Raw genomic sequence first — 15,049 nt, 5'->3', positions numbered from 1 at the left:
ACAACTGCAGTCGCGAACTTTGTTGACGCCTCCTCGCAAAATGTAAATGCTTTTTTCGCCACATACGCATTAGTTACAAACGGCCGATTGCCCTGCTTTCGAACGCGTTTATAGTCAGGCGTCATAGAGAAGCCATAAGGCTTCTTCGACCGCCGTTACTGCAGGCAGGGATCCACGTCCGGGTTTCGAAGCGTGGTCGCTGCGTTTTCTCACTCCACTTGAGGATTCCTTTACGCGGTGCTTCTCGTTTCCGCGCCGTCGACTTCATTGTGCGGGGAGTAGATCTCAGCGGCGGCTGTAAAGCACCGCACGACTCTCTCCGGCTGCGACGCCATTTGGCGCGAGCAGTTTCAAACTCGGCTCGGCCGAGGCGGTTTCGGAGAGCGTCTCGCCCGGGAGGCGCCGGCGTATGCGCACGGCTGACGCGCTGGTAACGAGAAAGAAAATACGGGCGCTTGCATTTGCATTTCCTCGGGCGGCGGCGAAAACGGCTGAGACGGCGCACGCGCGCTGGCTCGCTCGCACGGCTTCTTGTATGTGCGCCTAGTGGCAAAGCGCGAAATAATGCGCTTCGGGCGAATTGCGCGTTTGCCGGAAGACTATTACGAGCCTGCTCGATGAAACTGTGCAGCGCTGTCAGAGCGAGAGCTGAAGCCGGTTACTTCATTGTCTATACGTGGCGGCAAGTCCAAAGTCCTTAAATTACATTGCCCATTGACACGCATTTGAAGGTAATTCAGTTAGGCTGCGGAGCCCGGAGCGTTCCGTGAGGATTCCCTTGCCATTTTCCGACCTTCGTGCCTTTCGTCATCGGCTCGCACGATGGATGCCTCCGTAATCGCTGGCGGTCGTTCACCGCGACGAATGATGCAAAATTAATCTTATCGGAGGGAAAAAAATCCGTTCGAAGTACGCCCCCAGATTACCGTACGCAATTACCGATAGCACTGCAACGCGAGTAGCTTTGAAAAGCAGGATGATACGTTTAGAATTACCCTCCGATTCAAGCGCCTTATCTTTACGTGCTCATCATGTTGCTGCAGTGTCTGTGCATGAGACATGAATGACTGAAACGCGAACAGACGAACAACAAGAGTGTAGAGATTAGGACGCTCCTAGCGGCCACAGCACGAAGCGACCAGCGGGACGAGAGAAGACAAGGCATCTCGTAAATGTAGCCACGCATGCTCAGATCCAGATTCTCTCGCACCACGTGTTAGCGCCAATGTTTACAGCGCAGTATGTTGATCGCGGCTGACGCATTGTAGACAAGTGTCTTCATCTCACTACCAGGCAGGGACACCTGTTACTGTGTCGTTTGCTGGAAGGACTGCGTTGCGCTGTTCTAGTCATTTGCCACTTTGTCATTTGTGTGCTTGCGCTTGAGTCATAACTGCCTAGGTAACATGATAGCCAAGATGCCTGTGAATCACGAAAAATTAATGTGTGCGAAACAAGTTTGTAGTTTCTGCTTCAGAAGTATATAGTCATATTGAGGAAACCTCCCAACTTCAGCACATGGGCCTTCAGACTTGCGGAGACGTATACTTCATAGGCTAAGTACAGACTTTCAGTAATATCTGCACAAGCTACGAATAAGCTGCATCGTTGCAAAGGAGGCTGTGCGCCATATAGTGCAGAGGAAAAGTCTGTATAGTTATAGGCAAATCAGGAACCGGAGGAGGAAAGCGTAGACGAAAGTAGGAGGACGCCAGTTGAGGGTGTCGTAACATCGTTCATCACCCACAACATGACTGCCTCATTATTGCTAACGTGATTTTCTCACGTATTAACAATCAATGGTCACCTATTTTACCCGTACCGAGACCCACAGGAGCGTCGCTGCATCTTCGTGACGTCATGCTCTACAGCTTGTCTGTAGGCAGTCTGTGTGTTTTGCAGATAAATGTTTACACGCTTTCTCTAGACAGCTGCAGTAAGCTCCCACTTCCGAGACGTTATTTATATATTTATTTATTTGTCTGTCTGTCTGTCTGTCTGTCTGTCTGTCTGTCTGTCTGTCTGTCTGTCTGTCTGTCTGTCTGTCTGTCTGTCTGTCTGTCTGTCTGTCTGTCTGTCTGTCTGTCTGTCTGTCTGTCTGTCTGTCTGTCTGTCTGTTTATTTATTTATTTATTTATTTATTTATTTATTTATTTATTTGAAGGACACGTTCTCATCTAGCTCGCTTGAATTGGAAAAAAAAAACATTCTGTAGTTCCGGAATTCAAACCACAAATGTCGCCTAGCCAGAACAGTGTTCCACCGTCTGGGCCATATAGCAAGTGGGCAAACAATTGGTAACGCAACGAAGAAAAAAAAATCGAAGTTCGCTCTCTCAAACTCGGATTAATCTTCTACTGTACATACAGGGTGCCCCAGCCAACGTTAGCCAAGTTCTTAAATATAAAATATGGAATATAGGAGGACGCAACCAATGGTATTCCGCCAGCAGTTCCGTACCGCACCAAGATGATCTTTTTACATAATTGGACTATCTATAATTAGATTAATTAACTAACCTTTCTAATTAGCTAATCGTGCTTTAAAACACCCGATTCGGTTGCTTTCAGTGTGCTATGTCTCGCGTATTCTTTTTACCGCGTTACAGAGAAAACGCGGCAAGTATGAGACGCGCGCGCTCGCCGCGACATCAGCCGTCCCAGGCGTCACAGGGAAGAATTAACTCTGTTCAACGCCTGGCTCGGCGGCCACGTGAAGGGGGCGAGGCATCGGTTTTGGTGTAGGTCTCCACGTAATGCGAGCCGCCTTTTCTGCTTGAGGCGCGAAGCCGCTGCAGCGAGCAGCGGCACTGAGGAGGAGGAGGAGGAGGAGGAGGAGGAGGAGGAGGAGGACAAAGGCAGAGGTAATTCTACCGAGTGACGCCTGGCAACGCTGGTGCCGCGGCGTGCGGACGCGTATTCATGCGGCTATTGCCATGTTTTGCGCGTTTATTTACGACGCGGAAAAGTTATTACGTGATACATAGCACACTGAAAGCAACTGAATCGTGTGTTTTGAAGCACAGTTCTTGCTGTTCTATCAGCATGCTAAGTCAGTGAAGCGATCGAGTGCAGCGGTGCCGGTTCTCCAATCCCAACAAATTATTCAAATGCAAATTAAGAGGAGGTTATACGAGTTAACCTTGTATCATTGTGATACAACCATGTAAGTGGCAGCTTTTCCTTGCAGGAATCCACCTCGCCGGTTTCTGCGGAATTCTCTTACGCAGTTAAGCGCTCGATCCGTGAAAAGTGCTTCCGATTGACGGGGATGCCTTGCGCTAGCACGTCGTCGGCTGCCCAAGCTCGGCTTGTGCCAGTTCCTGCGAACGGCGTGGCGTCCGGCCCGGCAATTAGCTCCGACGCAGCCCCGTGCATCCCACGCGCTGCACGGTTCAGGCCAGACGCATCCGTTCACGGTATTCGATTTCCTCTGTCGCGTGGTCGTTCACCCGAAGCCGTAAAACACCTCTCGCCGCGCGTCTCACTCGTCAGCAAGTTTTGGAATCCGCAATGACTCCCTCGAGAGGCGACGCTTAAAATGCGCCCCAGCGAGCGCGCCTTTTTCCTGATCGCAGGCGTTGTGGATCTTGAAATGCCACCGCCGCCTCCGCCGACGCGGAACTTAAGGCGGCGCACGAGGTTGTGATGTTTTGCCCCGTTCCGCTCCACTCTCCTTCCTTCTTTATTTCGTTTATTTCTCAATTCAGGGCACGACGGCGAGGAGCTGCTTAGTCTTTTTTCAGTTCTGTTTTGTTTTTGTTTTTGTTTTTTGCTTTTGTTTTTTTGTATTCCACCTACTTCCCCGCGCGCGTGTCCCCGTGCGCAAACATAAGCATATACGAGTGCGTGCCCCCACGGGAATACTTTAGTACCTTCCAGCAGCCTAACAGCTTAAACGCGTAGCATAGACTCTGGCGACTTAAAGCAGGTTCTTTGCTATTCCCCTCTCTCCCTCCTCTCTCTCTCTCTCTCTCTCTCTCCCTCTCTCCTAGCGTTCGAAGGCGAAAACGACGCGAGTGCGGAGCAGAGAAGCGGGAGCACTGCGTTAGCACGAAGTCGCCTTGCGACGAGAGAGACATTTATTTGGCTGCGCCCCGTTCTGACGAGCTTGGCGCAAACAGAGTGAAATGGGGAACGGGAAGTTGAATATTTGAAAAGTCTACGTTATAGCTAAGTGAAGCCAAAATACTAGCATACTATAATAGTGCGTGAGGCCAGTGAATCGGCTATTTCGCGTATACGTCATTACAACTCTGACATGACGCTGAAAATACGAGCACGCAAACGACGCTTCGCTGTCATGCGCATGTAATGGTTGGAAAAAGTTCAACGGCAAAAGGTCGTGCGGGAAGACATTTCAAGCTTATCCTTTACCATCGGCATGCTCGTCAATTTTATCCATCAGATGGAATAAGGTTCATCATCCATGTCGTTATTATGGGAAAGATGCTCTCCCAGATGTGCCCAATAAGCGCTTGCCTGTGTCCACGAACCAGTGTGGTACTAGCAAACTTTGCGATCTTACCGGTCCTCTTAATTCTCAGACGCCCTCCGTTGCGTCTCGCTACCTTTGGCAGCTATTCGGTTACCATATGTATATAACACTCGTGTAATGGAACCCAGGTTTGCTGTTTTATTCATCACTGGCTGTCGGTTCCCCTTGTTTCGCCTAAGTTCAATAACTGTTATCATTCACTCGAGTTTGATTGCTAATCCATAATGATGTGTGTTTACATCGCTCCAAGCTGCGCTTATGCTATTCATCTTTTCCATCGCTCCACGCATCGTGTCACAAAACTAGGCGTCCATGTTCCTGTTCTGCACTAACGGTTCATTTCCTAACATCCTCGCCCGTGCACCTGATCCATGGTAGGCCCGGAATGATTGTGCGTTTTCACCTTATTGATATTAGCTGACTCGACTACTTTCATGGGCGACCAATTAAACATGATGTTCATCCTGTCAAGTTCATCACCGCACCTTAATTTTCGACTAGGATGCAATTTTGATGCGAAAGCGTCAAATGGCTCATCGAAAAAGCCGGCGTCTGTCAGCTGTAGCAGCAAAACGGCAGGTAAATTCCCATTGGCTGCGACACCACGTCACGAGCGCTCCTGGACGGAGTTCCCATTGGCTACGACGCCACGGCACAAGCGCGCCTCGACGGAGCAGAGCGGGCGAAAGGAAAGCCTTGTGCAGCGCGTCGCGTGCTGCGTGATGGGAGAGGGAATCGCCGCGACGGCACGTCGATCTCGCCTGCGTTCGTTAAGTGTGCCTCGGTAAAGGCCAAACCAAACGTGCTAAGCGTCTCAATGCGATCGCTTGCTTTCGCATTCACAACTCGTAAGAAGTGCTTAGGTGTCCTCGTGTTGTTTTTTTTTATTGCTTTTGTTCTCAATCCATGCTGCTCCTCGTCGCTTTACGTTACGCCCACACTGATCTCAGAATTAGCAGTCTCTAAATTAACACGGTTTCGGATCTACAAGGTTAAACGTCTCTGTGAATGCTTTCCAAGGATATGTTTGATTGTCCGCACTTTGAGTAAAATCCTTAATTTCAATCTCTATTCGAACACGCCTTGAGCTTCCAAAGAAAACGAATAACATACAAGTACTCTCACTACAGAAAACCACATACGATTGTGCGTAGCCCCGTTCCCGTGAAGATTCTCTCATTCCCGCGAAGATTCTCTGGGCATCGTATGGAAGGGGAAAGTTGTTTCCGCGCGAACAACAACGAACAAAGAAGTGGTAAGCCCAAGTAGAACTGAACATTATCATAAAGAACATGCTGCACGGAATAAGAGAGAGAGAAAAATCTGAGGACAGGAAGGCGATACACGGCACAAGAATAAAAGTTCTCAGCTGTCTTTCCGAAGTACGCGTATTTATAACGGACCTATAAAATAAAGGTGACTGGAATAATAGCGTGTTCTATAGTGTCTCCTTTTGCGACCTTTTAGGGCATCCTGCTTTTCCAGCGCCGGCTGCTTCTATTTTTCACTTAGGCTTGGAATACATTTAATAGAAACAGCACGCTGACAGTCGGTACAAGAACAGCAAGCATTTTTGATGACGCATCGCTCAGCAGGTACCGCAATGGTTCAACTTTCACGCAAATCAAGTAAAGAGAAAATCAGGACAGGACGTGCGTTCAGTAATACGAGTACAAGATACAGCGAGTACAGCGAGTAACGCAAAAAGGTGAAGCTACTACAATCGAAACATCACGCCAGCTTACCCAATGGCCACGCCTCTGAGAAAACAAAGAATTCACTTAAGCAAGTAATCCCTGATGACTGCCTTTTGTTCCTTTGTCTTTTTTCATGTTTTCAGTCGTTACGGTGAGTTTCTTTTTAACAGATCGTGCACCGGAAAATCAGGACACGCAGAGCATAAGCGACCACTCTAGTGATGCGATTCGATTCGTGCGTGACCAATGCCGGAAGCCAAGTAAAAAAACGAGAAGCGGTGAATCGATTCGCTCGAGAGGAGTTTCGACTTTGTAATTAGGATAAAAACGTCGCGTCGCCTCGTTACATTAGTGTTGTACGCTGTGGCGCTGTCACTAACCATCACAGTAATGCTGCGTACAAGGGAAACGTGCTTCTGCGCTGCGTTAGCCCCGTGGGACTTACTGAGCAAGGCTTCCGTCTTGTACGGGCTGGAGTCGTTCACTGTCCATGCGGTGATGCCGGGTACACCTGGTTAAAGAGACAACACTCTTTACGGCATACTCTCGGTAAGTGATAAAAGCTTTGCTCTCGTGGTGAGGTAACGCTCTTATTGCAAGTGATAGTAAAGCGATATAATTAAATCAGCTATTTGGCGCTCGAGCACGTACCAGGAGTTCCCGGCTGACCGGGCAGTCCCCTTTTGCCGCGTGGCCCTGGGATGCCTGCGGTATTCGCCATAATGAATAAATGAATGAACGAACGAATGAATTGACATATAATCACAAATCAATCGTTTGAATCACTTCTTGTTAGGGCATCGAGTACGCCAAGCAAAAAGGAAAAGACTATGATGCGCCCACATAACCACCTGTTTTTGGACACATTTTCAATATCCTTGACATAGAATTTTGTGTAAAGGTGAAACGTAATGTGCAGCTATCTGCGGTGCGTCGTTCCGATCTGTCCAGGACTGCAGGAACTGCTGCGCACGCCAACACACATCGGCTGAAATCAGCGTCTGTGGCAGCCGTGGGCACTTCGCGACAACAAATCTGAAATTATGCACATGGTAACGGACAAAACTCAGCGCTAAGACAAAGGACGAATAGAGAAGAGCGCGGCACAAACCCCCGTGTCGCGCACCGCCGAGGCCGTTCGCGTGTGTAGGTGCACCAGCGCGTTGACACGACGGCCATTCGGTTCAGTGTAAGCGGGCAGCCACAGCCCAGCTTACATTTCCTCGACTTCAGGCTGTCGACGTCGAGGGGTCACTGTGTATAGTGTAATACGCGAGGTGTTTGGCGAATTCGCACAACATTCGAGCGCTGCGGTGTCAATGTCGGTGCGAGCTTTCAATGCAGACTGTCGTGTTTCGCCGCTTCTGTTTTAGGTGCAAGAAAAACGTGCGACGAGCGTCCTTCGGCATCGACTGATCGATCAGCCTTCCGTGAGGTACGCGGCTCTTTGATCTTGCAAAGTAATGCGGAGCGAAGTGAAGTTCGGCTACAGGGGGTTTTAGGCTTAGCCTTACGAATATATACACAGTAATCGAAGACCGCTTTCAAGCGGGAACGCAGACCATACGAATGTATGTGCTACCAATCGGCCCAATTCAATACGCTTCTGCCGTTAACCATCCGCGACATTTCTGTGCAGGAAAAATTCAGTTCGGTGCCCATGGTGTGCACTCCATATCTGTACGTCGCTTTTGGAGAGCGGTGACTAGCGCGCTAGCTGTCGAATCGACAGAACGGTTGGTGTTCTCACCGGAGCATGCCAACGCGATGAGCTCGGCACGCCGGCAAGCCTGTGGTGTATACGTGCGCCTCCCGTGTTCTTACGCTCCGATAAGCTACTCTTATGTATTCAACATGTAGCAGTGCTGCTTAGGAAATAGACATAAACTGAATAGCGAACAAGGAGGAGTGCTGACTTTCAAGTGAGGATGCTCATTACAAACGCGAGAATATTCGTGTTGTGTACTGAAAACAAAACACAAAGTTATAAGCAAGAGGTACAGCACAGACCAAATACATCCGAAAAACATGACTCGATCGCTATCGCCCGTATACTGCATCCCTGCAGTAATAACGGATCTTTCCGCGCAAAAGCAATAGATGGCTCGAGTACACATGGTGCGCCTTCCCGCGTCATCTGGACTACTTTAACGATTTCGCGAGTACGGTGGTCATGGTGGTTCCTGATCAAGGTGTTGTATTCAAACGAGGACGTACAAAGAGACCCTCATTATAATAATGATCGCCAGTTGAAAGCCAGCGCTTTTCCTAGTCTGCTTTTTGGTTTATGTCATCAACATCGTGGTCGTCATGTCTGTATATGATGCTGCGGGGCAGAGTCAAACATTCAGCATGTGGCTTAATGGGGACTACGCATCGCACACTTGAAAGTTGTTAGTAAGTGATGCTGTTCGGCGGGCTGCCGAATTCGTGACTCGCGTTATCAGCCCAAAATCAGGGGGGGGACACCGAAGGAAGGTGCAGACATCGCAAGCGCTGGACTTCGAGTGAAAACGTAGAGTTACATGAGGCAAGAACTATACAGATGTGTACATGCGTGCCACTCATCCTCTAAAACACTTCATTTCTTTCTTTCTGGTGTCATGCATAGGCGGTGCTCATGCAGTTATCACATTTCTTTTTTGATGCGGTTTAAACCATAACCTTAAATATTGGTATTCGAGGCATACAGCATCAAAATATGAAGATAACAACTGCGTCAATACCGCTTGTGTCGGCACCGCAAAGCCGTACGTATCCCTGCGTTTAGTAAATGTCAGTCGTAGTTGTCAGGTGTTTGGGGCGTCATGCGTCTTCTTTCATTGTCCCGTCCAATTTTTCGTTGGTATAACATGAATTGAGAATGTCGATTCCAACTCACGCTGTTACATTTTGAATGACGACCCTCTTTGTGCTTTTAGTGCCTTGAGACCAAAAACACGCCGCCACAGAAGGCTTTACGTGTGCGCCTCGTAAGCTACTTTGAATAAAGGGAAAATCAGACATCCACCCGTTCGTAGCAATTGCTACAAAGGAAACCTGAAGGAAACCTGAAACCTCAACTGAAACCTCAAAACCTGAAACCTCAACTAAAGGAAACCTGAAACCTCAAAGATGAAGCTTTTCTTTCGAGGAACCCGTTTGGGTTTCCTTTGTAGCAGTTGCTAAGAACGGGTGAATGTCTGATTTTCCCTTTATACCTTACTTCTCTCCACCTTGCGGGTTCCCGCAGAACTACTACGTCAAACACTTGCCTTTGCTTCGTGTTGTCGACAAATTCGACTTCGCCCTGCCATCTGCTAGCCGCCTGGTTAGCTCAGATGGTAGAGCGGCTGCCCCGGAAAGGCGGTGGTCCCAGGTTCGAGTCCCGGACCAGGACGAACTTTTCTTCAACTATGAAGCTTTTCTTTCGAGAAAACCGTTTGGGTTTCCTTTGTAGCAGTTGCTAAGAACGGGTGAATGTCTGATTTTCCCTTTATTCATTACTTCTCTCCACCTTGCGGGTTTCCGCAGAACTACTACGTCAAACGCTATTTTATGTACGCTCGTATGCACACTGTATATGTTATCGCCTTCGGCTATCGTGACTGCCACGAAGTGACACTCTAGATGTATTGCAATCATGTCATTACTTTTAGAGCTTCTACCAAAATCTTTATTACGAACACCTGTTGACTAGTTGCTAGCTAACAGAACCGTCATGAGAACATAGGTCTTCGTATACGCCAACATTGCAACCTCGGTTTCACGAAATTTTCTATCTGACGGAGCTTTCGAATGGAAGTGTAAGCTTTGTTATATCGCAGTATGGCTGTACTTCTTCTGCGCACTCTTTCTTTGAAGCGTTATTGTGGAAACAACAAACCTTCACCTTAGCGTCGGAGGTCTCAGTGTACAGTGGAACCCCTCGTTCACATTGTTCACCTAGTATTCTTTGCTTATTCAATTCTACTGCGTGTCTGAACTATGTGCTCTTTTAGACTGTCGTAACTTTGTTACAATCACGCGGAGGTCATAGAGCCACAGATCTAACTTATGTTAATAGTTACGCCACATTTGTTGGCGCTCGCAGCATGTGTATCAAACGTATTTAGTTGTAACTAACCTCCTGTACAAGCTCTGCTATTGGCTGAAACGCCAAATAAACACCTGAGTGATGTCGTTCAAAGGATAAGTTATGACGGTTAAAGCTGCATGTACTCTGAAAGCAGTGAAATTTTCAGTTACGCACCTGCGGTTCCTTTGGCTCCAGGCGGTCCTTGGGGTCCCGGGAAGCCGTCTTTCCCTGAAGAAATATCAAGGAATGAGAACATTGTCGCTGCCGCTTTAAGTACAGTTTCTCCATCGTCGACGGCGCATTTCGCCTCAGAGTTTTCGAAATCTTCGCCTTTCCTCAAAAGTATGACGTACTAAATGTTAACAGATTTCATTAACAGGGCGGATAAATACCTTTGTCTCGTTGGCAAATCTCCGAAAAGGCAGTCACTGCAACACTGGCTCTTCGTCCTACTTATATCAGTCCCGAGCGTACAGGTTGCTGCACGCCACAATTACTCCAATCCGCTCAAAAGCTCTAAATTGTGGTTTTTCTATAGGCTACGCATAATTTCATCGTCTCCGTCACTTCTAACCGTATTTCGTCTTGTCGTACTAAAATACACGCTAACGCTTAGCAACACGTCCTGTGCGCCGTGTTGGTTCATAATATAGAATTGGTATCGCACTAACGTAAACGACACCACAGTGCTATCTTGTCTTCTTCGCGTGGTGTAGTATTCGTTAGAGCGATACAAATTGTAAAAACATGTTCACCCTGTGTTTTCTTGCCCGGAAGCTATCGGTCCGCTAGCATAGAAAACACGTTACTGCATGCTGTGTCACCCAAAATTTCACCGTTGGTCCGGTTGGTTTTGCTTCTGACCAGCCTGTGTTTTGTGCACGTGGTAGGCCATCAGTTAGCACAGATTGTTCCGCGTCGCGAAAGGAAAAGCCACGCAGACGAGAAGAGCATTAGGCTATGCAGCTCAGAGAAATGAGGATCGACACTGCCCAGAATTATTCCAGCAGCCAGGGGAGACATATATCTGACCGTCTTTTCCATCGGTGCCGTTTCGTCCGGGAATGCCGTCTGTTCCGTCTCTTCCATCAACACCGGGACGTCCATCCGGGCCCTGTGGCCCCGGAATTCCGTCAAGGCCAGGCTGGCCTGGAAGGCCGTCCCTTCCGTCCAGACCAGCGGGCCCGGTTTCGCCAATTGAGCCTGCGTTGAAGAAAGAAAGAAAGAAAGAAAGAAAGAAAGAAAGAAAGAAAGAAAGAAAGAAAGAAAGAAAGAAAGAAAGAAAGAAAGAAAGAAAGAAAGAAAGAAAGAAAGAAAGAAAGAGAATTAAAGGAAGTGTTGCAGCATCGAGCCCATATTCTTCCCGCTCCCCACATCTCTACCCGCGCAGACCATGTTCATAAAGTAAAACCTATATTTGACAGGACTAACGCTTATCAAAATTCGCCTCTAGTTTTATCTGTTGCCGAATGGAACTCGCTACCTGCAAACATTGTCTCGCTTACGGAGTCATCGTCATTTCATGCAGCACTGCTAACCTTCTTAGAGTGTGTCAACTTGTCCGAACCCACATTTCCTTGAATATTTGCTTAAACAGTGTTTTAAAGTGCTTGGCATTGTATAAAATTCATTCCGTTTCATCTGATATGTATCTGTGTAGGCTGTTTACCTAAATCATTATTCGATTGTATCCTTAAACTCGTGTTCTGATGGGTACTGATTGTTTGCATCGCATTTTAGGTTCTTATGCGTGTTTCACGCTACTAAACATTGTATAAACTTCGTTACCCTTCTCTTTCTTTCTTTCTTTCTTTCTTTCTTTCTTTCTTTCTTTCTTGCTTGCTTTCTTTTCTTTTTTTGTTTGCTTCTGCTAGATGTTTTTTATGGTTCCTAATGCCTTCATATATTTACACTGTACAGATTTTACTCATGCTTGAACTTTTCCTTCATGTAATGCCCTAACGGGCCCTTATGGTACTCAAATAAATAAATAAATAAATCAGTGGGTGATCTCTTGTAGCAAGAACCTCGCTCCCATGAAAGAGACAAAAAACAAAGTAAGGATGTTAGCCAGACAAACGTCCGATTTGCTACCCTACACATTGGTGAAGGAAATGGGGATGCAGAAAGAGGAAGAGAGTGAACATTGCGCGCGCACACCTGGTCGCTCACCTGATGTGCCTATAGACTGGGGGGTATGCGAATGTAAGAAATGTAATTTAACAGTGATGAATATGATGACCGCACGGAAAGTACCGAGGTCAACAGGTCAGGAGCTTGCTTTGGTAACATTTCTGGACGAGGTCATGAGGTTTCCTCTCCAAGATCACAAATTTTCTAGCCGCAGGCGACCCTGCCCTTGGCAATGTTCCTTGTGTAACAGGGTGCGCGACATCGTGACTTTAGATCCTGGCAGGCGCCTTTCCGTTGTAAGCAACGAGGAATAATTGACGAAGTAAGTCCTGAAATAATGGAAATAATACCCAAGTAACGTTTGCCTGTTTCGCCTTTCTATTTTCCCCATCGACTTTACCCTCTCGCTTCACGACCCTCGGCGGTGTAAGTTGCCATCATTTTCCCTCACAGCTATGACACAGCTATCTTAAATTTTGTAAACTATAAAGGAAAAGCTGCGTCTTCAGTTTCACAATATTACCATTGGAGCATGCCACTTCAGCCATGTCACCCTACCTCAACAACTTTCGTCCTGTCATTTGCTGGTACTTATTATTTTCTTTTTTCTTACCTTTCGTATTTGCACATTGGATGCTTAGTGGATGCAGAATCTTACACAAAGCTACGAGGAACGTAGCAACATTATATGGTAAATTTCTTGAGCCTAACGCCGACGAGAAGACTAGCTCTGCCTATGTTGTGTATGCGTGCACTTGTGATTTACAATGTGCAGGTTTCATGTTACTTCCATTTATTACTTCATGATTTATCATGGTAGCATAAAACTAAGAGAAGGTGAGTGACTGGCCTCGCGATCAAGATGCCGATATTTCCTAAACGCACATTTATTAAAAGAACCACTTCCAAGCAGTAAAAAAAAAAAAGAAAAAAGAGAGGCGCGCGCTAAAGAACATCCACGTGGACTCAAAGAGTCTTGAAGGCTACGCACCGAAGTACTTTGTACGGGTGCTCGGTTCAATGAGCACGTAAGTAACGGAGGCTGGGTCAACAAAGCCATTCGTATATGGAAGCAGGCAAACATCCCGGTGAAGCCGCCTTGCGTTATGAAGCCAACCGCCGTCTTCTGCTCTGCAAGCCCGAGTTTGCCTACCTAGACGACTGCGCAAGTGCTTCAGAATTCTTTTGTAGCTGCATGCTGGGATGCTATCCGGAAAGAGGCGATAGTGAGCAACATTGATCCAGACTATAAGAACTCAGTGCCTATCGTTGTTCTTTTGTTTTCCGATACCGGATTATTGAAGTGCTTTGCGTTCTTCGGTTGTCCCTTTATTTTTATTTTTATGCACCATGTAATTCTTTTATTCGTTCCATATCGCTCTTTCCAGCGTTCTTCTTTCTCTCTTTCGTTTTCCCTTCCTTCACCAGTGTTTCTCTCCCTCTTTTTTTTCGGTGTCTGTTTCATATTGTTATGGCTGGCAAGATTTCATCATCGATTCGCATGGCGCGATCCCGTAGTCGAACTCATGTTATGGTCAAAATACTCGCGACCTCTTAATGCAACTCAGTTTCGTGTTTTCTCTTTATTTATTTATCTTTCTTCCTTCCTTTCTATTTTTTTTCTTCTATTTCTTGTTTATATTCTTTCTTGCGTTTGGATGCAAGTAAATGTTTGACCAAATAAAGGAAGGCTGAGTCCAACGTAACGGAAAACAATCCTCGTCCCCAGCGATGGCAGCGTCCGGTGCATCATAGCCGCGAGGGCCTTTTGCTCCGCGATCCCCGAATGTGATTTCAGAAGGAATTTGGCTCCGCGGGCGAGCAGCCGAAGAAGCTGGACATGGGGCCGGAATAGCGAGACCCATTACTCGGTGGTCTCTATAGTGCCAACACTACGGCATCTTCTTCAATATCGAGCTGCGGAAAACTCCCGTGTTAACGCGATCATAAGCGTCGCACTTTCTTTGGTCCTCCACTGGTTGTTTTAATCACTTTTGTCTACTTGGGGTGCAGAAAACTGTGCGTGATGTCTGTGGTTCGAGGGGTAACTGTGGTTACGACTACGTCCTTCCTTAACACGATTGCACAGCATTAAATTTATTTTATTTTAGTTGTCAACGGGGAGTCGCACAGAAGGCAAAGCGCACAAAGTTTGACATACAAAACACGAGGTGGGTATTTCGCCTTTTGTAGATTCCTGCATCTTGTATGGACCGCTGGGTAATAGCTTTGCAATTATTCAAAATTAAGCCACTGTGTTTACCAAAAAATAGGCCCCTGTGCGCTTTGGCGGGTGTATTAAGTTGCTCCAGATTGGCATGTTGCCGGGCATTGGCTGCCTTGTATGGGTACGCGCCTTTATTTGCCTTGTGTTTTTGTGTTTTCCGATGTCAGAGTGGGTCAGGTGGTGGACGTTCATCTTCTTTTGCTTGGCTTGTTGTCTGCGGGAATGGAAGAGCACTCGCATTGCCGAGATTAAAGCTGCGCCGGTTCTAATTCTTCGTATGTTATAACGTGGATCATTGTTACCAATGACGTTGCTGGACTGTCTATAGAAATATGCGTCGGTGCAAACAATTTGCGCGTACGAGAAAAGAGCATGCGTTGACGGCACATCAACACAGGGGAAAGCTCGCGAACAGGTGGTCGTTCTCGGTTGACTTCA

At 47.2% G+C, this 15,049-nt stretch overlaps 1 protein-coding gene across 1 annotated transcript in view; it reads right to left on the bottom strand.

Annotated features, from left to right (window-relative positions):
• Positions 1-15,049, bottom strand: part of LOC142575241 (uncharacterized) — a 62,011-nt gene that overhangs the window by 28,386 nt on the left and 18,576 nt on the right. The window contains exons 4-7 of the mRNA XM_075684422.1: positions 11,284-11,454; positions 10,426-10,479; positions 6,846-6,899; positions 6,640-6,705 (exon numbers count right to left, since the gene is read on the bottom strand). Of these exons, the coding sequence (XP_075540537.1) occupies positions 6,640-6,705; positions 6,846-6,899; positions 10,426-10,479; positions 11,284-11,454 (345 nt within the window). The remainder of the gene's footprint in view (positions 1-6,639; positions 6,706-6,845; positions 6,900-10,425; positions 10,480-11,283; positions 11,455-15,049) is intronic.

The sequence above is a fragment of the Dermacentor variabilis genome, chromosome 3, assembly GCF_050947875.1.
Source record: "Dermacentor variabilis isolate Ectoservices chromosome 3, ASM5094787v1, whole genome shotgun sequence".
NCBI classification, from domain to species: domain Eukaryota; kingdom Metazoa; phylum Arthropoda; class Arachnida; order Ixodida; family Ixodidae; genus Dermacentor; species Dermacentor variabilis.
The sequence above is the reverse complement of the archived record's forward strand: the minus strand, read 5'-3'. Positions and strand labels throughout refer to the sequence as shown.